This window comes from Podarcis tiliguerta (genome assembly GCF_965153285.1).
Source record: "Podarcis tiliguerta genome assembly, chromosome: 5".
Taxonomy (NCBI): domain Eukaryota; kingdom Metazoa; phylum Chordata; class Lepidosauria; order Squamata; family Lacertidae; genus Podarcis; species Podarcis tiliguerta.
Genome location: NC_139538.1, coordinates 70303284 through 70327407, shown reverse-complemented (window position 1 = coordinate 70327407; position 24124 = coordinate 70303284). Strand labels below are relative to the sequence as shown.

The 24124-nt window shown below is 40.3% G+C and overlaps 1 protein-coding gene across 10 annotated transcripts in view; it reads right to left on the bottom strand.

Moving 5' to 3' along the window:
* Nucleotides 1-24124, bottom strand: part of CTNNA3 (catenin alpha 3) — a 528228-nt gene that overhangs the window by 67535 nt on the left and 436569 nt on the right. For 8 of the 10 annotated variants that reach the window (XR_014511016.1, XR_014511017.1, XR_014511018.1 and 5 more), the window contains one exon: nt 21870-22021. Coding sequence is in view for 7 of the 10 variants with exons in the window: in XM_083439958.1 (XP_083296084.1) it covers nt 21870-22021 (152 nt within the window). In the remaining 3 variants the exon portion in view is untranslated. Of the gene's footprint in view, nt 1-14259; nt 14467-15083; nt 15209-21869; nt 22022-24124 lie in introns of those variants that run through there. The other 2 variants (XM_083439961.1, XM_083439962.1) reach the window with 2 other exon arrangements.

Sequence of the window (24124 nt, the reverse complement as noted above, 5' to 3'; positions counted from 1 at the left end):
CATTTTGTTCTCTGGGATAACCAGCTGGCATATTTCATATGTTAACAAAACATTATGCACTGCAACTATTTAGGAGGTTTATTATAACGATTTCCAGATATACAGCACCTCCTACGCCCATTATTAATTCATTGCTTGCTAGCAGTATGAATGCTACCACACAGGAAGTGGTGAACAGCAAAACAAGCATAAATATAAGCATGTTTAGTTATGACACTCTTTTTCTGCCCCTCCACCATGAATAAATGTGAATGCTTGGATTACCATAGTTTTAGCTGCATATCTTTTGACAGCTGGTAAAGGTGCAGAATAGCAGTCTTGTTAACCCACACTTTAATATTAATCATTAAGGTTGCTTACAGCAAAAGTATTAAGATTCTACAGAGCTAATTATTTTTTTAGATGTTCTCTTTTCCTTAAAGGAAGAATCGGTTGAACTGGCTCATTCTCTCTCACACACACACTCTCTTAACCTTTGCCTTGAGTAATGGCTATATTAGTCCATTTCCAAGTGAATTTCAGAAGAACACACAGTAGCTGTAAATAATGGCACAAATTGTGTCATCGGCACTCTCTTTATTCACTGATTTGGCTCCTCTGTCTGATCTAGCAAGCCCAGAGCTAAGCAACTTGGTGGCAAGCCACAGAGCAATTTGCTGCTGCAAATCCTTTAATTCACTGCCTTACGTTATGCCTTAGGCAATATAGCTATAGCAAGGGACACTGTTGAGTTGCCAGAATGGATAACTGTCCATTTACCCTGTGAAAGACACACTGCAGCCATCCTTGAACCAGTATTTATGAGGTTCTTATCTAGTCTTTTTCACGTTAAAGTAGTCAGAAAACATCTGCCACAGGAGGATGAATATATGCAATGGGACACACAGCATCACATGTCACGGTGATGCGTTTTAGATTTTTCTTACACGGGCTCTCTCAGGACATCTTTAAACTACAAATATAAACCAATTTAAGTGTCATGCCTTCCTATGAAAGGGACTCTAGAAGACAGTTCTGTGACTGGGGATATGTGTGCTTCCGTGGTTTTCTTTACCATTTTTGTATCTGTGCAGGGAAATAACAACTATATCTGTTGGTCTTATGGCCTACACAGCCTGAAGGCATACAATACTACAGACTCGCCAAAGTCCAACAGAAACCCCTTGTCTGAAGCATTTGTCCTGCCTGTACTGACTGGCCTCAAGGTTGAGTTGCAAAGCATGGGGAAGTTTAGAGGAATTCGAATTCTGCTGTCTTTGGGGAAGAGAATTGTTTTTGATAGTACAGGGCAGGCTATCAAACTAAATAAACAAGAGACCCTAGTAGATAAGCCAAACTAGCCCCATCTAGCATAGCAAAGGCCAGGAATGATGCAAATTGTAGTTCAATAATACCTGGAGGTCCACATGTTCCTCAGGTCTGCCTTCATTTATTTATTAGGGACTTTTTCATAAAGGTGAACTCAAAATGACTTACCCAAAACAGTAGCACACTTATAAATATAATTGTCAATTTTAAGGGAATCTAAAAAGAAAAATTCCTGGCATGCTACTCACAGTGATTCTGATAATTCTACCCTTACTGTCCTAATGCTAAATTGAATGATGAAATTGTAGGTGGTTATGCCTAATTAATTCTTATTTTTGTCAGCATACAATATTATTTCACCTTTGATTGGCCTAAGAAGAGCAGCATATCCCATTAAACAGATGCAGCAAATGTTAAATTGAGTGTTTATTAATCTGAGGGTTTGGTTTTTTTTTAAAAAAAGATATGAATTGATTTCTCCTAGCTAGGTTTAACGGTGTTAATCTTTCTGGTCCCCCGCCCCCATTAAGCAGCTTGTCTCATTAAATTATCAATCACAGCATGGTATGAGTAAAGACTAAATGCAAGCTTTCTAGTGAGCCCAAGATAAGGAAAGAGACAGACACCTCTAGCTTCCAGACCAGAAACAGCCTGATCAAAAATTAATTGAAACATATTACACAGCCATAACATTGTGGAATCATGCCTCTGTGAAAGATATACAGAACGAAGAAGATACTATCCAAAATACTAAGCTTATGCAAGGTCAACATGAGCTTTGGCATAATACGTTGAAGAGAACTGGATGGATGCTGCAAAGGCATGCACACTTACTCTTGAGTAAGTCTCTTTAGACTGTATAGAACTTACTTCTGAATAAGCTTGCATCAGCCAAGGATACACAACACATAATTAATAGGGATTAGGCTCTGTTTACCTGACAGTGAACAGGTGAAATGACCCAAGGATAAAGATTATTGAATACAGCTCAGTATGTATTGCTTCTTTACTTAGCCCTATGCCCTGGGTAGTCAACATGATGCTCTCCAAATGTTGGTTGGACTACAATACCCATCATTTCTGATCATTGGCTATGCTGGATGAGGTTGATTGGAGCTGGAATCTAATAGCTTCTGAAGGCTACCATCCCTGCCTTGCTACTATCCCGTGGATGGCTCTTGGACAAAGATATCATGCACTTTATAGAAAGCATCTTGTATAATTTGTTTATTGTATATAAGGAGACGAAATGAAATGGATTTGTTCAAAGGAATATAGAAAAAAAGGAGAATTAAATGGTTCAAATCCAGCTAATGTTAGTTATGAAGAAGGCTGTAAAACTAAGCAAACTTACTAAGGAGTACCTGCCCCACTAAATGCAGAGTAAGACTGGGGCGTGAGTAAACTTGGGAAGGCTACCTTTGAATATAAAGGATGGTATTCAATGAAGTTTTACTCAGAGTAGACCAATTTAAATGAAGGAACATGACTAAGTTAGGTCCATTAATTTAAACAGCTCTACTCTGAATAAAACGTAGTTGAATGCCACCCAATGTGGCTTAAGTTAGTTTTCACTAACTAGCTAAATGGCAGTTTGAACCAAGGCCTCCCAGGTCCTATTCCAAAACTCTTAACCACTATGCCATGCTGGTTAGCCACTGCCTCTACTTGTTAGTGACTCTTCCATGAGATACATTTAAACATGCCTTTTACATTTGGATTAGAGCTGTCAAATGAATATTCTTTCAGAAAACATGCATACGCAGCACTGTCTCCATTCTAGTTTTCTCTGAAGAATTTTTTTAGAAGAACATGCTCCCAAATTACAAGAGCCATCCCGCTCCTTTGCTTGTTGCAATAAATTCAACCATAGTCTCCATTCAGAATGTATGAATACTAATATTTTGCACTAATAAAAATTCTTTGGCAACTATCATAATGGGAATTACATTTAAAAATAAATATACTGCAGTTATTTTTCAGCTGAATACCTGCCATGAACAGGGCAGCCATCTATTTTTCTTTTATTTCTATTTCCTTTATTTTTATATGAATTGATACTTAGCAAAAGATTTTAAACAAAGCCATTCTCAAAGAATGGTGCACATTATTCACAAATCAGTGAGGCTATCAGTAAACCTACTCTACATCGCTACATTAACATTCAGCATTCACTATGCAGGAGAATAGAAAGCCTTTAAAAGCCTTTTTGCCATTCACTTCATTTTATTTTTAATGCTATTAAAAATTCATTGCAGGGCCATGTCCGGAGGTTTTTTTAATTGACTACGAAGACATGTGTAGTTAGTTGTACATGCCCAGGAAAACTTTGGATTCTTGTTTTCCTAACAACCTTCCACTATCCTGCAAACCAAAAATGTTTTCAACAGCAGATATTATTAGTAATAATTTTATTTACCTTGCCCATCTCATTGTGATATGTGTGGGAAATTGCAGTCAAACATATGCATGAGTGCCAGTTAGTACATGAAGGGGTTAAGGCAACGAGGTTGTCATCCTAGACTCAGCTAGGTCATGCCCCCTCTTCTCCACTTCCAGTCCCCCCCCTCTCTGCGCCATGTAACTGACCAAGGAAGACATGCCTAAGCAAACTCCAAGCATAGAGCACATGTCTGAAGCTATCTTTCTGTATTTTCTACCCTAGTATTCTGCCTGTGTTCTCCTGGCTGCTATATGAATGAATCTGTAAGTAAAGCATTTTTAACTGACTTCACCACGTGTGGTCTGCTCATTGCAAGAGGGGTAGAAAGAGAGGAGCACTGTTTATAAGCAGACTAAATGGGATAAAAGGATCTACTAACACTATACTGCTGCTTGATTTTTGAGTTTGCACTCTGCTACTGGGGGCTCTCTCTTTCAGGAAAGTTAGTTTTGAATCCAGGCACCTAGCCTAGCTTTTTGTTATTTACCCCACACACATGGGTCACAGGGATTCATATTTTTCCTCCCACAGTATGATGTGAAGAAATTTTGCTATTCAAAGGTGTGTGGAGGGGTGTCAGATTGCTGCTGAGCATACCTAAATCCATCAGCACACCCAAAGTAGTTATGTGGATCAGCTATTGATTTCCACTAAAGAAACACACACGCACACACAGAGAGAGAGAGAGAGACAGAGAGAGAGAGGGGGGGGAGTCAGTGAGTAGGGGAACAATCTCATTCCCATGTATTCATAGCCAACAAACTCTACAAGACCATAGATGGAACTCAAAGCAGTGCCAATGAGATTGTTCCATCAAGCTGAACTGCCGCACTCACAGAGCTATTTCCTTTCTCCTCCCCCACATGCTGTTCTGGGAGTTCTGATCTGCCTAGAGCCAAATTTGGGGTGGGACAGAAGACAGGGAGAAAGATCCATTGCACTAGTGGGACCTGTTGTGCTCCTGCTAGCACAACTATTTCCAGAAAAGAGAGGCCAGCAGGTGAAGACCACCGCAAGATCTACAATAGTTTGTATTGTCCCTACCTCCTTCCCTCCACAGGATGACAGTATCCGGTGTCCTTTGGGAAGGATCCCAGAGAGTTTTAAACAAGTTTCTTGGTAATGACCCCCAAGTATGGGTCATTAAGTTAGCAAAGGAGGTGGCTCTGTGCCAGACGATGAGTGGGTGGGCCCTGTGCCTCAACTGTTTGTCATTTAGAAGGACAAAAGCGAGAGTTGAGGTGTGCAAGCTAGGAGGAGGCTGAACAGCTGGGATCCAAGGCTGTATGGGAGAAGCAAGACCCTCTTCAGGTGTTAATGCTGTGAGCACCTCCATCATAGGCTCGGGTTATACAGTATATATGTGTAAATAAGCCATGTATCTTAAAGACACTATAGTCTTCACTGTCCCTCATTCTGAGGAAATCAAACCCTGGGTAAGTGCCTGGAATCACACCACTCAGAGATTGGGGTGGCATGCAACAAAATGTTAAATATTGCTTTTATTGTTTTATTAAAATATGTAATTTAATGTAGCTTGTAAGCCACCTTGGAATGGTTTATACCTGGGAGGTGGGATAATAAACAATTGTCACGAGTAAATAAATATGACCACACTCCTCACTTGCAATCTGAAGCAGGCAGACTAGAATCCTACCACCTCTTTCTGCACAAAGGGAGCTAAACTCACAGCTCACACCAAACAAATATTCAAGCAGCTCACATAACTGGAGCACCGCTGACTTGAGGTATTGACGCAAGCAAAGGGTGACTGGCTGGGTTGAGCCAGCACCTGCACATGTCTCCCTTTCCTGAGATCTTGAGCAATATACCAGGATTTGCCCCACTGCTGCTACTGCTGCTAGCAAGTCAAAAGGCACGTGCCATATAAATGAAGAAAAAACACCAAAGGAGAACACTTCTATGCCTCTATTACTCTTCAGTTGGAGCCTCCACGTACTGGGCCTCCACACTAGCTCTGTGCCCACCTGTCAGCAGGCCTGTCAATCAAATTCTAAATAGAAGTCATTACACCACACAGTTACAGTCAGTACCTGAGTAAAAGGCTGACAGGAACGGCTTGCTCATGGCTGAGCAACTCCTCCCAAACCTGATGGAGCACCGTGGGGAATGAAAATACCATTTTTAAAGAAGTGTGAGCAAGTATGTGAGCTAAAGGAATATTTTTCCACACTTCCCAGCCTGAAATGACGAATGGCTCTTCTGGCTGGTGCCTTGATGGTGAAAAGGTGTTAGGAAATATTATTTGTATTCTTCAATAAAACTATGGGATGATCAAATGAAATAAGACATTCAAAACCAACAAGAATGATTCCAGGGGAGGTTTGTTGTTGTTTTAAAATTACTCTTAACACAAGGCCAACTATCTATAATTAAGGTATTTAAAATCTCTGAAAAATATTGCCTTGAGGAGGAACTATGCAAAGGAAATTCTTTTTGACTATTAAGTAAGCTTAGAAATTTGGTCCAGATTGTACATTTGCCTCTTGATGTGGCACCTTCTGAATAGCACATCCTGTACTGGACTCCAGGGGAAAAAAATAGGAAAGTCCCTTTCTACACTGCCCAAAATACAGAACTGTAACTGCAAATGCACCTCCCATTTGCTTATTCATTTCCCCATGCCTTGCGTTTCTGGAGAAGAAAGAACTGCCTTCGCTGCTGCACATGGCCTTGACACCAAGGAGCCCTGGAAATGGCTCCCCTCCCCACAGTCTTCAGATGCAGTAAAGTGCACTGCCATTGCTGCAACTTTCCAATCCTTTCACACCTCCCTGCTCTCCCCACATTGCTGACACACCCTGAAGCCACCATCTTCTTTTGATGACATATTGTGTTTGTGTCTACATACTGTTTTATGGTGTATGCACATCAGGGATATTGGGATGGGGGGGGGATGCAAATTAACAAACGGGACTCAAGGACACACAAGCTGCAGTCTCACAATTTTCCTGGGTGAACCATAATCATGAAGTTGGGGGGGGGGGTTCCATTTACAGATTCCTCAAGTATCCTGGATGTCACTGAACAGAGCGAATGGATGTGGTGGAAGTTTGTGTAGTCAGGAAAACAAAAGGCAGGTTGTGCACAGGGCACTGGGTACAAAATACATGCATTGTACACAAACCTACCATTTTAACTATTAAGTAAAAATGTATATTTTAACAGAACAGGTTGAACCAACATCAAGGAGAAAGATGGGAAATAGAAAATAATCTGCAGATTAGACTGATATCACTTTTTTCAGAATGATTCGTCCCTAGGCAATGCCCCAGGAGTTTTGTTTAAAGCACCCTTCTCAACTTAAACATTTTGAAAAAATAAACATTTTGTGTTGCATGTAGAGAAATATTTGTCCCTGCAATAACTATTTTCATCAGCCTCGACTCCTGAAAAATTATCGGGATATACAGCAGTATTGGTGAATATTCCTTTTCTATATGAACCCTGTTTTAAATTAAGAAGATCTTCCTGAATTAAGTGGATATTTTGTCTTGAATAGGCCTTTCCTTGTACTACAGGAATATTCTGAAGATAACCAGCTACTTAATTTTGGTGTGAACTTCTAAGGTGCTATAAAACATAATCTCAAGATTACTGTAATGTTACTTCATTACTTGAGATAAGTGGCCCAGAAAATGGGTAGCACACCGGTACGAGAATTACATAGTCAGATCAAAGTTCCCTGGTTGCTTTCAATTAAAGGTGACCTATAAAGGAAAGAAACATTCACTACTTTAAAGGTCTTTTATAATATACATGGTTTATAACTTACAAAACAAAAATCTACTATTCTCTCATACTTTTGACGCCTGTAATAGACAGTCTAATGAAAAAGACTAGAGTCCTAACCCCAGCTGTTACCCAGCAGGGTTGAAAAGAGCAGTGGGGCCTCTGCTGCCTCCTCAGCCCTGCCACACAGGGCATCCTACACTCTATACAAATTTGCATAAAAGTGGACACAAATTTGCATAAAAGTGGCATATGGCTATTTATATTAGATTTCATTTCATTTATGAATCACTTGCTATGAAGCATCTTGAACTGATCCACAAGCACAAATAAAAGCGCATAAAACACAATCGCCTCTTTAAGCAGCTTAAAGAGCACATATACAAAAACAATGTATGCATCTAGATGCAAACTTTGAAGCAATTACTACAAACAGAAATATAATGGATTTCACCAGAGAGGGGAAGGCACCAGGTGGCTTGTGTGCCTGCTCCGTCTGCTGATGAAAGGGAGTAGCTCAGAGGTAGAGGCCTGCAGAAAGTCCCAGTTCAATTCTCAGCATTTCCAGGTTGGGCAAGGAATGTCCCTTGCCTGAAACCTTGGGGAGTCGCTGCCTGTCAGCTAGATGGACCAATGGTCAGTGTAAGGCAGCTTCCTATATTGCTCCAGGTATCAAAATACACTGACTCAGTGAATTTATCTAGGAACACCTGGTGCAAAAGATTGTGGAAGCTAATGGTATGTGGATCAGGGTGTGCCAAAAAAAGAATCTCGAGAACAGATTAACATAGTAGGGTTGTGGGTTTTTTTCCTTTTGGGGGAGATGAGACATTTGCCTCAAAACTCTTGCATAGTCAACCTCTCTTCCAGGATTCACAATGCATTATCCAAAATGAATGTCAATATTTGTAGCATTTCTTCTCCGGTAAGGATGATACAGCAACAATAACTTGTCTTATATTGGTAACTGCTAGTGAATTGTGCTCCTGCTTACTCTAGTTTCATTTGGAGCTTTTTCAAACAGCAGGACAGAAAGTGTTCCTTATAAGTGCTATCTCTCTCCACAGTCTTTTTGCAGGAAGCAATTAGATTTTTCTTTTTTTCCCTTTTTTGTTTCCAATTGTACAATATTTGCTCAATTCTTGTTTCAGTAGGGATTTAAAATGTCAAATACCACAGTAGGTCCATGATAAAAATGTATGTCATACTGTGACTTCTGACACTGTTCTCTAACCTATGCAGTTTTCTCATTCATTTTAACAGTTTTTCTCTGTATTTTTACACCAGTTGAAATTTTCCTTGTAGAGGTTACAAGGCTATTTGCTTGCATGTTTTAAAGTAAAAAAATACAATATTGAATAGAACATTGGAAGGGGGAAGAGCCTTTCTATGAAATGTCACTGCAACTGTGGTAATTTAAAAATATCACACCATTACTCCCTGGAGTCAGTGAACTTCTCTGTTGGTGAGGGAAAGAAGTGCTGCAACCACGATCCTATATGGTCAGGCTAGGACAAATATCCCCTCCCCCTCCCCTTCCTGGGCCATTCATTGACTACAAAAAGGAAGTATATTCTATTACTGTTGGGATGGGGGTGTCACTTTACCTGCAATTACAAATTTTCTATGGCAGTAATCTTTCTTACATCCAAACCACGTATTAAAGCACAATGCTTCTTCCAAATAATCCTGGGTACTGATTTCTTTAAGGGTGCTGGAAATTGTAGCTCTGGGAAGGCTACACTACAGTTCTCAAGCTGCTTTGGGAAAGCCATGTAGTTTAAATTTGTGTTAAATGTGCTTTAGAAGTACAGCGGTACCTCTGGTTAAGAACTTATTTCGTTCCGGAGGTCTGTTCTTAACCTGAAACTGTTCTTTACCTAAGATACCACTTTAGCTAATGGGGCCTCCCACTGCTGCCACGCCACCAGCGCATGATTTCTGTTCTCATCCTGAGGTAAAGTTCTTAACCCGAGGTACTACTTCCGGGTTAGCGGAGTCTGTAACCTGAAGCGTTTGTAACCCGAAGCGTTTGTAAATCGAGGTACCACTGTATGGTGTTGCTGTGACCCTTCTGTCTTTTAACTATGTCAGTGGAGCCCTCTCCCTCTCCCTCTCCCTCCAAAAGGCATTGCAACCACTACTGGCAGCAGCCTGGATGTTCTCAGCTGTCTGTGTGGCTGGGCCAGGATGCTCCTGGAAACAACACTATGCCATAATTCAGCCTTTTCCCAAAGGGATTCACATGGGGGGGGGGGGAGATTGCTGCCTCAGTTAGCCACCTTGAACTGAAAGCAGCAAAATCACCTCCCGATGAGACAGCAAGGCATTTATTTTATTTTTTTGGTAAAAGAAAAATGTGTTGGGCCTTCTGCCAGTATCAGAAATGCATTTCTCCAAGAGGAAACATTTCTGTAAGGAAATATGTTCCATGTGTCCCAAAGCTAACAAAGAACAAGGTCACATCATGCCCACTGAATGCATGAAACATATTTGATGCATTTGCTCTCCTAGGGTCCCACGTAGTTGTAATTTCATGTGCTTTGTTGTAACAGCTGTGTTTGTCCATACCTCAGTCCCTGGAATGTGCTGCAAGCCAGACACAATGATCACATCCACATCTGTGCCTGCTGTCCCGACAACCATCTTTTCCTGCCTGCTATGTGCTGCATCTGATACTCAACATCAGACATGTGTCAGCTTCCTCATGCAAACGTGGCTCAATGCAACCTTTGCTGTCTCTGCCTGGGAAGCATAGTACTTGGACCTCAAAGATACTGTGCAGTTGTTAGCCCTTCTGTTTTAATCGAAGTAACATGTTCCACCAGCAGCTGAAACGGATCAGTTTTATTTTCATTGACCTGAAGTAAGTGGGGCCAGTTACTTGGCATCTTTGATGCAGGACAAACTCTCCATCTCAAAGCTTTGCTTATTTTCTTTCTGGCTGCTTTAAAGCTACCTTTGATACAGCTATCCCACATATGTCTAGCTTGTCTTCTAGGTTCTGTAAAATACTTGTGAAAAAACTTCAAAACGTTCCTGCTAGCAAGGCACCATCCAGATATCATCATGTTAACTACAAATACACATTTGTCTCTCTCATGCTCCCCTACCCTTACTGGGACTCATAGCAAAAAATAAAATAAAATGACTTGGTGTATTAAGTGTGTCAAGTTTCATATGAGTCCAAAGTGCTTAATTCTAGTTCAAAACAGAGATTGCTGCACCAGCCTTGCAGGCAGACCTCTCCACATCTGCTTCTTAAGCAAATACAGTGGTACCTCTGGTTACAAACTTAAGTCGTTCCGGAGGTCTGTTCTCAACCTGAAACCGTTCTTAACCTGAGGTACCACTTTAGCTAATGTGGCCTCTTGCTGCCACCGTGCTGCCGGCGTACGATTTCTGTTCTCATCCTGAGGTAAAGTTATTAACCCGAGGTACTGTTTCTGGGTTAGCGGAGTCTGTAACCCAAAGTGTTTGTAACCCGAGGCACCACTGTATGCTTATTTCAGAGGAGTTGGCAGAGGGCCCTCTAAGAAAGGAGAGACATTGCTCTTCTTCCCTTAACTCAGACTTCACCAGCCTAGTGACCTCCAAATATTGGTAGACTACATCACCCACCATCTCTGATTACTGGCCATGCTGGTTGGAGCTTATGGAAGCCACCATTGTGGTGTCTTATATTTTCTGTCTACAGTTTCACATAGAAGCAGAAATTACATTAAGGCTGCAACAGCCTCAAGAGACTGATGGATCTGTCCATTTTTTCCTGTTATGAGAAAGAGAATTCTGCAATCATATCAATATTCTTTTGTGTGCAGTTTTAACCAATCAGTGAGGGTAAGGATAAAAAGACACACAATGAAGACTCAATGAACTGTGCATGTGTCAATTCTAAAATCAATTTCAGAAACTTTCAGAGATTAACTAGATTAACTAGAACACTGGTAGAGTCAATATGTAGAACTTTAACAAAACAATGTGGGGAAACTACTCAGATCTACTGTTACTAGTTGGCTTGTATTTTATCTGCAACCTCTCATCCAGTTCCACCTTCCCCAGGCCTAAGTTAGAGAGCAAAGTGTCTAGTGATGGATTGTACAAATCACAGGCAGCCAATGCTCAAACAACCTCTAGGTGTTGTTAAGACCGCAACTCCCATCATGTCTGGGCATTTTCCATGCTCGCTGGGGTTGAGGGAAGTTGCAGTCAAACAATATGGAGGGCACCTGGTATGGAGTGATTTCGCTTTTATAATCAAGTTGTTCTTTCCCCAAAGCTTTCCTCACTCTTACTTCTTCCTGGATCCTGATGGAGTTATCTGCTTCCAGTTAACCCACTCACTGCCCCCCCTTCACTTTGAAACTTTTCAGATTTGGTTCAGATATCCTTCCCTTAATTGCATACATTTCATTTCTGGAAACAGAAGTTTCAGTTGTGTGGCTGGTATTAGCCCTTAAGGTTCAATTGTAATCCTTCTAACCTCCTTTGGGGTAGGTTTGTGGGTATGGCAGAAGCAGATAGGATCTGCCCATGTGATGCCCACCTGGTGGAAACTCTAGCTCACATGGCCCTTCATTGTAAAATATATGATGATCTCCGCCAACAATTCTTAGACCACCTATGTATCCCAACATGGAAACCAGAGACAGAGGTTATACGCTTCTTATTACAGGGGAAAGACCAGGAGCTCACCAAGACAGTAGCCAAGTTCCTCTATTTGATTTTCTGCCGCCGAAGTACGCTACAGGACCCTGCCCTTGCTGGAGTCCCACAGAGGTGAAATAGATTGCTCGCTCTTTCTTCTTCCCTTTGGCAAATGACTGTACTGTTGAAATGGCAATGAGATTGCATTGGCCTATTTATTCTGAATGTTTGTAAGTGATGCCAATAAAGGTTTGATGATGGTGGTGATGATGATGATGATGATGATGATGAAGATGATGATATTTGCCCTTAAGGTGGAATTTAGCTTTTTACTAATAGTGGGGCATGTTTTGCCCAAATTCTTATTTTGCTGCATGTCTGCACAGTATGCAATTTAATTTAAAGCCTGAACCAAGTCTGAGTAACTTTAGAAAATTCCCTACCTTCAGATCCACACACTACCTGGCAAATTTATCATTATGTATGTGATTCACTCTTACAGCATTCCCTCGAGTGTTATAAAGAGACAATAAAGTGGGAATCTATGGTCTTGCTACAGTGCTCATATAATAGAAGGGGAGTTCAGGCTGGGTGCTCAATTCTTGTATTGAGTGTAGGAATAAATCGAATGTAGGAATAAAGCAATATAATATCTAGCAATCTGGCTCACTGCTCTAGTATAAGGTACAATACACTCACACGGTATACTGTGATCTTCTTTAAACTCATAGTTCTCCACATATTAAAAAGTATAGAAGCTATGCTGTTCCAACAGAGAAATAGTCCAAAATCCACAGTGAGGCAATACATTTATTAGAACCAACCAAAAACTCATAAAATACTGAGCAAGGTTTTGGGTTCTTCATAGCTCTTCATCAGCTGCATGTTAAACAAAGCAGCAGGGAAGGGAGGAAAAAAGTTGGCAGATGTTAAAGCCATGGAATTTGCAGCTGGCATTCCTAGGTGCAACCTGAAAACTAGTAGAGCCTCACTCCTCCAACACTCCATTTTAAGAATGAATTTAGTCAGACTCTAGCTTCCCACCAATCCTTTTTCTAGAGAACTTTAAAGCAAAGAGATCTTCACACTATCACTTGCACATAAAAATATAAGAGCGGCCCTGCTGAATCAACCCAAAAGCTCATCTAGTCTAGCATTCTGTTCTCAAATGACCAACCAGATGCCCATAGGAAAGCTACAAACAGAACCTGCTTATTTCCAGCAACTGAAACAGTGAGGCATTTCTGAAAAGCAATCCGTAGTGGGGGAGGCCATGTTAAAGGAGGAAACAAAAAAACATGTTAAGGGCAAGCCTGATTTAGAAAACACTGCCCTCACTCATATTCTGATAGGCCATTGTAATATAATACCATCTTCACACTCACTACACAATCCCTGTGGCTGGAGCAGAACACCATTACCACAAAGAAAACCATCTAATTGTGTGTTTGTGTGTGTGTGCGCGCGGGCGCTCACACACACACACACACACAATGCTAAAGCATCAGCTGTTGGGGTGGATAAAGGCAGCTAACAAACTGAGTGCAGGCAAAGTTCGAGAACATTTTGATATCCTTGGAAGCTCTACTTTTATCCACAACATTGAAACAAGTAGATATTTGGTGCAGCTCCAAAATACTGTCAAGGCGAGGAATTAAATCAACAGAGACAGTTTGGGCCATTGTTAAGTGGTCAGTGAATTGCTTCAAATGAACATTCAGCCCAGTCCTATGAGATCAGGGAGAAGCAATATTTCAAAGAGCTGATTATCTCTTGAGATTAGGAAAAGAAATGTTGGCCAGAAGTAAACACACAATCCCATCTATTTGATCTCATGACAGTGATCAGTTTATATCTATTTTAATTCTGCAGAGTAGCCACAAATCCCAACAAGAGCATTGGAGCAAACATAATGCAGACAGTTCAAGGAGAACCAGAAAAAAGCATTCATTATGTAGCCTGGTTTCACTTGCAAAACTATGTGCTGGTGCATGTTACAACAATACACAATGGACAAAACAATGTGCCATTTTAGCTGAAACAATGAGTCTTCCACTTAACAGTTGATTTTTAATTTTTTAAGCAGTGGGAATCAAGGAGTGCTGTTCTTAGATAGCTCCCTTGGCTGTGTCAGTTGGACACATAGATATCAAATAAGCAAGAAGAGGAGTTCATTTCATATCTGGTGCATCTCTCAGCTGCAGATGTTCTGGCTTGCTCCTCTGCCTTCTCACTTCCTGCACCGAGTCCTCCTGTCTTCCAGTCTCCAATGTTCTCAATCACACCATTTCCCCAAAGTCCAGCTTTATTCTCCACTGCCATGAAAAGGCAGAAGAAGTAGGAAGCAGGAGCACAGGCACCCACAACACCAGGGTCCAGCCCATCAATGTCTACCTTTGGCTGGGCAAGCACTGTAGTCATGAGAGAGCTGCTATCAGCATAGTTCCCAACAACAGTATAAAAAGCATTAAATAATAGTTGTTGTGCTGTCCTCTAAATTAAGGAAATGGAGCACTAACATGCTATAGTATCTCAGAATATCTCAGAATGCCTGGGCTTTTTTTAGGGGGAAGACTCCCAGCTGAGTTACATGCGCATGTGCATATATGTATGTAAAAAGATTGTGAGTCCTTACATCCTATGCTCAAGGTTGTATATATGTGTAAATAAAACCATAGATATTAAAGACACCATAGTCTCCACTGACCTTCCTTCCAAGGAAACCAAGGGTAAGCACTTGAAATCCCTGGAGTCTCTCACTGCTTGGAGATTGGAGTGGCAAGCAATGTTTAGATGTCCATATATTAAGAGAAAAATATTTTTGAACATGTTTTTAAATTACAATGTTTGTGTGGACTTCAGATAAAAATAAGTAGCATATTAATGCAGATGCAGGCCTTAATTGACCAAGTAAACACATGCAAAAGAGGAGTAGAAACAGATTGATTCATTCATTACACATGACTTGCTTACAAACATTTTCATTTGCAGTGTCCACACTGGAGAACAAATACTCCCAGAAATCCACCGCCATCAATATGTAGACTGTTTGTTGAGCTGTGGAACAATTTGAAGAGTATGTGAGTTTTCAGACTTGCCTGAACTAAGCTTCCCTTCACTTGAAGACTCTACGGCTTTCTTTTAAGGTCTATAAGGCATTTGTAAGTAAGTTGTGCAAGATAGCCAATGAACAAAATGAAACGTTGTGGACTGACCATGACAACAAAAAAGCAGCCCATGAAACCTTCAATTATCACTACTGAGGACAGAAAAATAAAAGTCTTTCCCGTGCCCAAAGATGCAACCTTCGTAACCTTAACCTCTGACTCCAGTGGCGTAATTATAATCAGAGAATGAAAACCATCTCTTGTTCTGAATACAAAGCCACAAAAATAGAGATGGCAGCAAACTGAATAGGCTCAAAAAGACTTGCAAAGAAGAAGGGCAGGGATCAACACAGTAGCAGAGCAACATTTCAGGACCAGAGAGGGCTGGAGACAAAAGCACTGCCCTTTTGTTCGCACTCAAAGGAGGAAGGGGGGGGGGAATCAAAAGAACACTAGCTTAAGCCACCAAAGCAATGTATGGGGTCAGGCCTAGCACAGGGAGGCAACCTCGCAGTCCGTGGAACTTACAAGTGAAGGGAAAGAGCTAAAGTAGTCTTATCCAGTTATTAGCATGGCTGAACTCATGCCCCAATTCCAAAACTGCAATGCACAAGCATTGTTGCGAATAGTTGGTGAAACACACCCCTCGTTTTCATTTTATTTTTTAAAACAAGATTCTAGCTTTGTTAAGCAAAGTCTATAGCTCTATAAGCAATGACCAGTGAAATATCAGGGTGAGTTATAGGTCTTCTCCTCATAGTAAGCTGCTTTATACCAGGGCAAACTAACTATCCATCTAGTGCAGCATTAACTCCCGTTCGCTGGCAGCAGCTCTCCAGGGTCTTTCTATGCTGGATATGCCAGGAATTGAAACAAGGGTCACATCCACACTATGGCTCTCCCTAAAGAACCCTGGGAACTGCAGTTTATTAAGGCTGGTAGGAACTGCAGCTCTGTGAGGGGTAAACTACAGGTACCAGGATTCTTGAGGGGAAGCTACATGCTTTAAGTGAATGGTGTAGATCTGGAGCTTTCTATGTAAGAAACACATGATCTACTGCTGACAGCTATAAACAGCAGTAGAAAAATCACACGTGACAAGCAAGCATGTGAGAATGTACTTAATTTGTACAATTACAATTTGTATAATGTATGAACATTTCAGAATTCCGCTTTCATTTGTGAAGGAAGAAGGGAGAGGTTTAGCACAAATGACACAAAGTCCTGGTGACGTGACCATATTTTATCAGCCTAGCCCTCAGGAACTTGGCAAGAACAAGATCTACTAAAACAAACAATGCTATCGCTATTAGAATACCTTGAAAACTGAGTGAAGTTATGATGGAAGAGCTGGTCAGTGTTTCACCAGTCCAGAATTCCATTGATATATCCTAAAACAGACTATTATAACTCTGAATAGAAACCTGGAAGTTAAAACTCTATTCTGACTGAAGCTAAAATTTATGCAGACGATTTCATAGCTCTTTACCACGAAGCAATTACTGTATTTACTTGAATATAATGCTCACCTCTTTTGGGCCAAATTACGTTGCAAAAATTAAGGTGCGCATTAGATTCAATGACACATTTACAAATACTTTTTTTGGTTTCAAGTTTCTGAAAATTGAAGTGCACATTTGACTCGAGTAAATATGGTATGTTTTCTGGCTGGGAAATCATTGAAGCACACACAGAAGTCAAGTGCTCACAGGAGCTGCCACATTTATTTCAATGGAAGAGGATGGTTCTATGTTTTCCCACCTTTATGCGTACAGAAACATTTCAAACATTTAAATTAATAAGGATTAAATTCAAAATGTTGCATTCTGATGATTAGGGGGCGGAGAAGCTTCGTGTGCTCTGATTCATGACTGCTGCTGAATTTACAGTTTGATATTGTTCAAACAACTGCCTGTGGTGAGTTATTACAATTTCTAGTCATTTTTGCTCTGTGTAGCTTTTTCATTTCCATGCAGAGCCCCTGGCAGCATTATCTTACCCAGACAGTGACCCCATGTCACTTTTACAGGTATTCAAAGAGTATCATGTTTGAGGCTCCAGTACTCAGCTGGCATCAAATAATATGCAGCACAGACAGCTGCCTAGATACCATTCAGCCACCCTACATAAACAGTGCTATGAACCAGAACTCCGCTTTCCCAACCTTTTAGTCCCCAGTTGCTGCTTTAAAAAGGCCAGCCAGATTGCCATAGAATTACAGGTTCAAGCAATACAATGCCAAATCCAAATGCTCCTTACGTATATATTTACCAATAAAATGGTAAATACATATGTAACTAATTTACAAACAGGCTTCACTTCATCACTGATTCCCTACTAATAGTGTAATGTTCAAATCACTTATAGCTAGATCTGGTCTGCAGTCTGATTGATGTGTTGAAATGAACCCCTGAAGCAAATGAATCTGACCATTTGACTGGTTTTTATACTAGGTGCAAGCCATAACGGCAAATATATAAGAGGACTTGACCTCTATCTTGAACAATATAAGCTATTAACAGAACGTGATATAGAAAATGTGGCAAGTATAGAGGAGAAAACCATGAAGGCACTTTCACAGAATGAACACAAAATGGTACATTTCTGAACCAGTCATCAGGTTTAGGTCTAATTTGCCCTAATTCAGCAAATCTCCGAGTAGAGCAATAATAGAGTCTGTAGTAGGGCAAAGTACCTGCCTTTGATCTCCCCCCAATGCTTCCTAACATTTTACACATTTGAGAGGTTGCTTAAACTTTGAACTATACCGCTGACAATCTAAGCTAATAATTACTTTTGGCAGACTGGTTGTTTTTAGCAGGTTTTTTAATTAAAAAAAAATACCCCACAGTCATTTCATGGTTGAAATAGTTGCCATGCTGTTCCCATTGAGAGATTCCCCTTTTCCTTTCTTGTTGAAAGGAACCCCATGAATTTGTGTCCTTGTTCATTTACATCTCCCAGTTATATTTTGATCAAGAATTTTGTTGCTCGCATCAGTACTCAGATCCTTGTGTAATCAGAAGCCCAGTGTGTTTGGCAGGGAGTCAATGTGTCCCAGCAGTTGGCTGTAAAGCATGTTACTTCCCTCACCTTGGCTGCTGCAGACAGTGCTTATGCCTAAATAGCATTTAGAGATACTGAAGTGCCTTATAGGCAGGTATTAGTTCTGTTTCTTACAACTAATTGGATGGTATCTAATTAGGAATATGAATGCACCTCCTTTCAAAATGCATGGAATTCTTTATTTCGACTCATTTTGCGAGGCACTGTTCTGAACCAGATCTCTGGTTCAAGGGTAAGGGGAAGTGTGCCCTCTCTTATTAAAGCAAACCTCAGAAACACTTCAGGTGTCAAGCTCTCGTAACAAAGTCAATGAAACAGAAATGTCCAGATGGCGTATTGGACTATTTAACTTCTTCTGACTTTTCCTTGAGTTGCCAATGTTAAGCATATTCTAATGCAGATTAGGTAACAGCTGGCACCAGTATCTGGGAAACATGGGCACCTGCCTAGGACTAATTTGCTGTGATTCCTACTTTCCCATTTATTCTCCTTTGCACCTGCTAACCCATCCGCAAGGAACCTGCAGCCCTCCATACATTATTTGACCCCAACTTCCATTAGCCCCAGCCAGAAAGGACAATGGTCAGTGATGATGGGACTTGCAGTCCAACAACATTCAAAGATCCACATGTTTCGCATCCCTACTGTAAGCCCTTGAATAGGGTGAATTAAAAATGGCAGAAATGAACAAGCTGTGTAACAGCTGTCTTTTGGGTATGGGGGAAGAATGAAGAGTTTCTACAGAGGGGTGTTTTTAAAAATAAATACTAGCAGCATTACAAACCCCAGGAACTCTCCCTGGACAAGACCATTTACAGCCCGATAAAGCATTTTGTTCATAATGGAAAGGCAAGGCATAAGTACTATTAATAAATAATGAAATATATGTTATGCATTATAATTATATTAATCTGTTGGTTGGTTGGTTGTATTTTACAAAAGAAGCCTCAGGGTGACTCACACAATAAGGAAGGGAATCCTGACACAATTCAAACAACTATAGGAAACTAAATGCAAATATTACTAGAATAAGAGAACCACCCTCTCCCCACTTCCAACATAAGATGATCACTCAAATGAATGACGGAAAATAGTGACTTCTATTTTGATGGGAACACATGTTGTGAAGTCTATCAGTACAAATTCTATTGGGTCAGGTCAGCATTGCTCCTCCAAACCTATCTTGCCCATAGCCTTCCAAATATGGACACAGAAGAGACTAGCCCACAAAAACATTTTCTAGTCTGCCTTCCCATACATGCCTATGCTAGCAATTGGTGGCCTAAAAGAAAAGGACCGGTGAAAGTGTCCTTTCCTCATTGTGCTGAGGTGACTCTCACTTGATACAGGCAAACAGGCAAGGGCTGCTTGAAAACCTGCCATAACGTTAAGTCTATTTTCATGTGGCACAGAAAAACTAGATTTCGATAATCATAGGACTAAACACCTCTGCTGGAATATCCTGTTCCATAATAGTCTAGCAAGAGTTTTCAGCTAGCCTGTCTAGGAGAGAATGACAGAGCAAGAGAGAGAGAGAGAGAAAAGTGCAACTGTTCCTGTGCTATCAAGCACTAAGCTGTTATTTCAGGACTCTGATGGATGTCGAAAGCAGAGCTGAAACCAATTTTGCCTAAAGCAAAATTTGAGTAGAATTTGGAGGTTTGGTCTCTGATGGAATGTCCAAGGAATCTCAAGGGGAGCAAAAGAATAAAAATAAGAGTTTCAATAAAACTAGAGGATTTCTGGAGCGGAGAAAGCTCTGCTCAGTGTTTACTAAAGTGTTCACTTCTTCCTACATCCTCTGCAAAAAGTCACCTCCATTCCCCCTGTCACATTCGCAACAGATCTTTTTCTGACCTCATCACACTATACAAGCACAGCAAGAAGACAGGGACATATTTTAATGGTTATTTTACTGGGTATTACCAAGGCGAGTGTTCTAAATGGCAAGTGCATTTCATACATGATTTTAACATCCATACTAGGTGTAGCACCATTAACAACACTGTGAATGAGCTAATTTGGGATTTTCAGTTCATATGCTAATTTAGATGCAAGCCCAATCCTGAACACCCCCATGCCTCACAGTCTCCATGCAGTAATCTGCTACCAGTATTTTAGAAGTATTTCCTACAGAAAAGTCCCGATATTTTCATTATACCAAAGCACATGAAAATGCATGTTTGGGAAATAAAATTGATCTTCCTCTTCAGATATAAGGAAGTAAACATCCCTTGAAAACTTTTATCCTTTTATCTGGCGTATATGTATACTTTGTTCTTAGAAAAAAATGAACATATTGATAATGTAGCAAAAGTGTTTGCTCTGCATAATTTGCATGTAATGTGTGTGAAGAATGTGAAAGAAGCTTCCCATTTAACACAATCTTATTCATTTTGGCAGGATGAGGAATCTACATTTTTTAAGGATTTTCATAAGCACAAAAGATGGGACATGTATTCTCTCAAACCCAAGAGCACACAATCATTCACAGCCGGGTTCAGCAGAATGTCAGGAGAGCACACCTGTTTTCCAGGAAGGAATCTATGAGCCATGGAAGCAAGCATAATAGCTGCTAAATCCCAACATCCAAGACTTGGTGGTGAAACAGAATAGAACAGAAATCTAGAATTACAAATTAGTTCATTGGTTTTGCCATCTTAAAATATATCATGATTTAGAAAGATTATTCTATGACTTGAAGGGCATTTGTAACATAAGGAGAGCATTCACAGCTATTCACTTTCAAGCCATGTCTATCATGGAGCTGGAGGCTGAGAAACCAAAGTTGCTTCTGCTCTCATCAAATACCCTGTGTTCATGCAGTTCCAGTCCAGAAATTAAATGTCTCTTTAATTTTAACCCCAGCCAAAGTTACTGCCTTGCATTGTCAATAGGGTTACTTTATATTGTTACATCACCAGTCGGTACAGAACGAGACTCTTAATCTCAGGGTCCTTGTTTTGAGCCCCACATTGGGCAAAAGATTCCTGCATTGCAGGCGGTTGAACTAGAGGATCCTCATGGTCCCTTCCAATTCTATGATTCTATAATCCAAAATTAGCCTTCAATCACGTAGCAATAATAGCTTTTTCAAATAGCTGCTAAATTTCAAAACAATTTCTGTATAGCTAATATGATCCACTGTCAAAAAACTCCTCTTCATATGGTACAACAACATTATATGCAATAACTCTTGCTTATTTTATTTTGCTAATGTGTTTTATTTGTTATATTATTTGGCTTGGGCAAAGAATACACATAAAGCATACATATTTGTGTCTACAAAGAGGACATCTGTGAGCAGTACAGATTCTTCCTAAGTAGGAGAAACCGCACACTGCACACCTTCTCTCTCCAGTGGCTGGTTCTGAATGTTACAGTGCAGTTTCTCAAAACAAAATGCAAACTAGTTTTTGAAAGAATTTTTCTTTCACACTTGCTTAGTCACTTGGCTTTAGCTCTCGTTCATATGAATGCTGCACAGCAATGTGGCTGACTAATTTGTGTTAATTGGCAATGCATGAAAGAATGAAGACACTTACCCGAATCATCATAACTGAACATCTAATGTCATGAATTGTGTCATAGACCTTCTTGGAGATGTCAACAAACTGATTGTCATCAAACAGATGAATTGTATTCCTGCTTATCTTTTCCAATGCAGTGTTGACTTGACCAATAAACTCTGGAATCACTGTTAAATCAAGTTAAAAAGAGAGAGAATTTTTAAGGCAATTGTAGAATGTCTTCTTAGCCATTATCTTTCAGTTTTGAGAAATCCCATGTATTTGTTTTTGGGGACCATAGTGGAAAGGAAAAAGAAAATGGAAGGTAGACACCTAGGTTAATAATAATGCAACACATTAAAATTCCATTTGCCCACCAGTAAAGACTTTTAAAGGGGTGGGGATTAAGTGTTGATTCACATGATTGCTCCGTGCATCATACCCAGTGGAAATCTCCCAGAACTTGCTGTACTTCGGCTCCCTGCTCATGATTTTTATTAGTCCAGGACACAGTAGAGAAAGGAAATGGTTAGGCAGAAGGGAGAAAAAATGAATAAATGGTCGGTAACAATACAAGAATCAGTTCCTGCATTTCCCATCTTGTTTATTTTCTTTCACTTACTCCCCCCCCCCCCAGTTGGGTCCACATGGAGAATTGTTTTGTTTGTGTCATATTTCCAAGGACTGGCTTTGTCTGGCAACCTCTCTTTGTCCTGCTCTGGAGGAAGGGCACAAGAGCTCAGAATACTTTGCCAGGTTTGATGCCTGAGCTCAGTTTCAGGGACATTGCTCTATCAATTTAGTCTGAGGCACACGAGTACTAAGGGATTGTATAATAAGAACCAGGAACCAAAGTACACATCCATTATGAAGGGAAGGGTCAGGAATACATCTACATGTACATTTGATTATCTGATTATGCAACCAAGCTCTAACCTGCATTTTGCAACCTGCTTTTGTAGATACCTTATGAATGTACAAACTGCATGCACGCAAGGACCAGATAGACAATCGGATGAACATATGAAGATTACAAAAAGGACAGTGCGCACAATATCCTTCAGGTGTTCGCTTGGTCACCTGAAAAGGGCTAATGTGCACTGCCTTTCCCATTGTGTACCTCTCAAAAGCATTAAGGAGGCAAAATTCATCCCGTATCCTACTAAGTAATTTCCATGCTGTCTAAAATAGAAGGACGTGCACCATAACAAAATTAACTGCATTTTCGTCCAATGATCGATTTTGTATTCAACTAATTTATGACGGCTAAGCAATGCTATAAGTGCAATAGTCCACATTGCTAAGACGTTGGCACTGCTACCACTAGCTAAAGTTATAATGACCTTTTTATCCCATAGGGCTTCCCCCTAGAAAGTCTCAGAATGGAGTCATATCTTAAGACTTATTAAAAATAAAATGTAAAGAAACTTTCTGTGTAAAAGCTCAGCCAAGAGCTCTTTCTTTGAGTTTCATTTCCACGAGTTTTAAGTACCCATGAGTTAGGAGGTGCTCTGCCAAAAGCATGGAAGGTTTTTAGCATGAATCATGGGCCAATCTTTGATTTGTAAAAGGTCACATGAGCATCCATATCCAAAGCTGGTTCTAACGGAATAGCATTTGACCTTCTGGAGACCTCAATGGAAAGCACTTTAATGTTCTCTGTATGTCTTAAGAGGGAACTTACTAAAAGATTAGACAGGCTATTTAGCTAGCATAAGTTTAACTGTGCTTGCTATTATAATTACCATATAACCATCACTGTGGCTCTTCATTTTATTGTACCTTTTCCTGACGAGCTGGTGTATAGGAACTATAGCCAGTAAAAAAAAATAACTTAAACGTATATATTGATTGAATGATACCACAGATCAGTTACCACCTATCCACTACAAAAACAATCCTGACATTAATAAGATACAAGGAGAAAAAGTACTATTACTTTCTATCAAAACTCAGTAAAGGAAATTGTCACTGCAAAGAAGCCTTTTTTCAACTCCTAAATGATATGCAAGTTCTTATGGTGGTTCTGAACAATTCACAAGCAGAAACAACTATTTGGTTAAGAAATCTGGTGTGTCAACATGAAAAAGTCAGCAGTCCTATCCACATCAACTAAATTGCATCATCTCTGCAGGATGTCTGAGAAAACATGTTTGGGTTTGGGCTGCAGGAATATGAACTGGGTATCAGTTCCTCCTCCCTTCTTTTCCTGCTTTGTCCCTTTATATCCAAGCCTCATTTACAAAAAAAATTCCGGTGAAAGAGTGGGACTTCAGAGGTGCTTGTGCAAC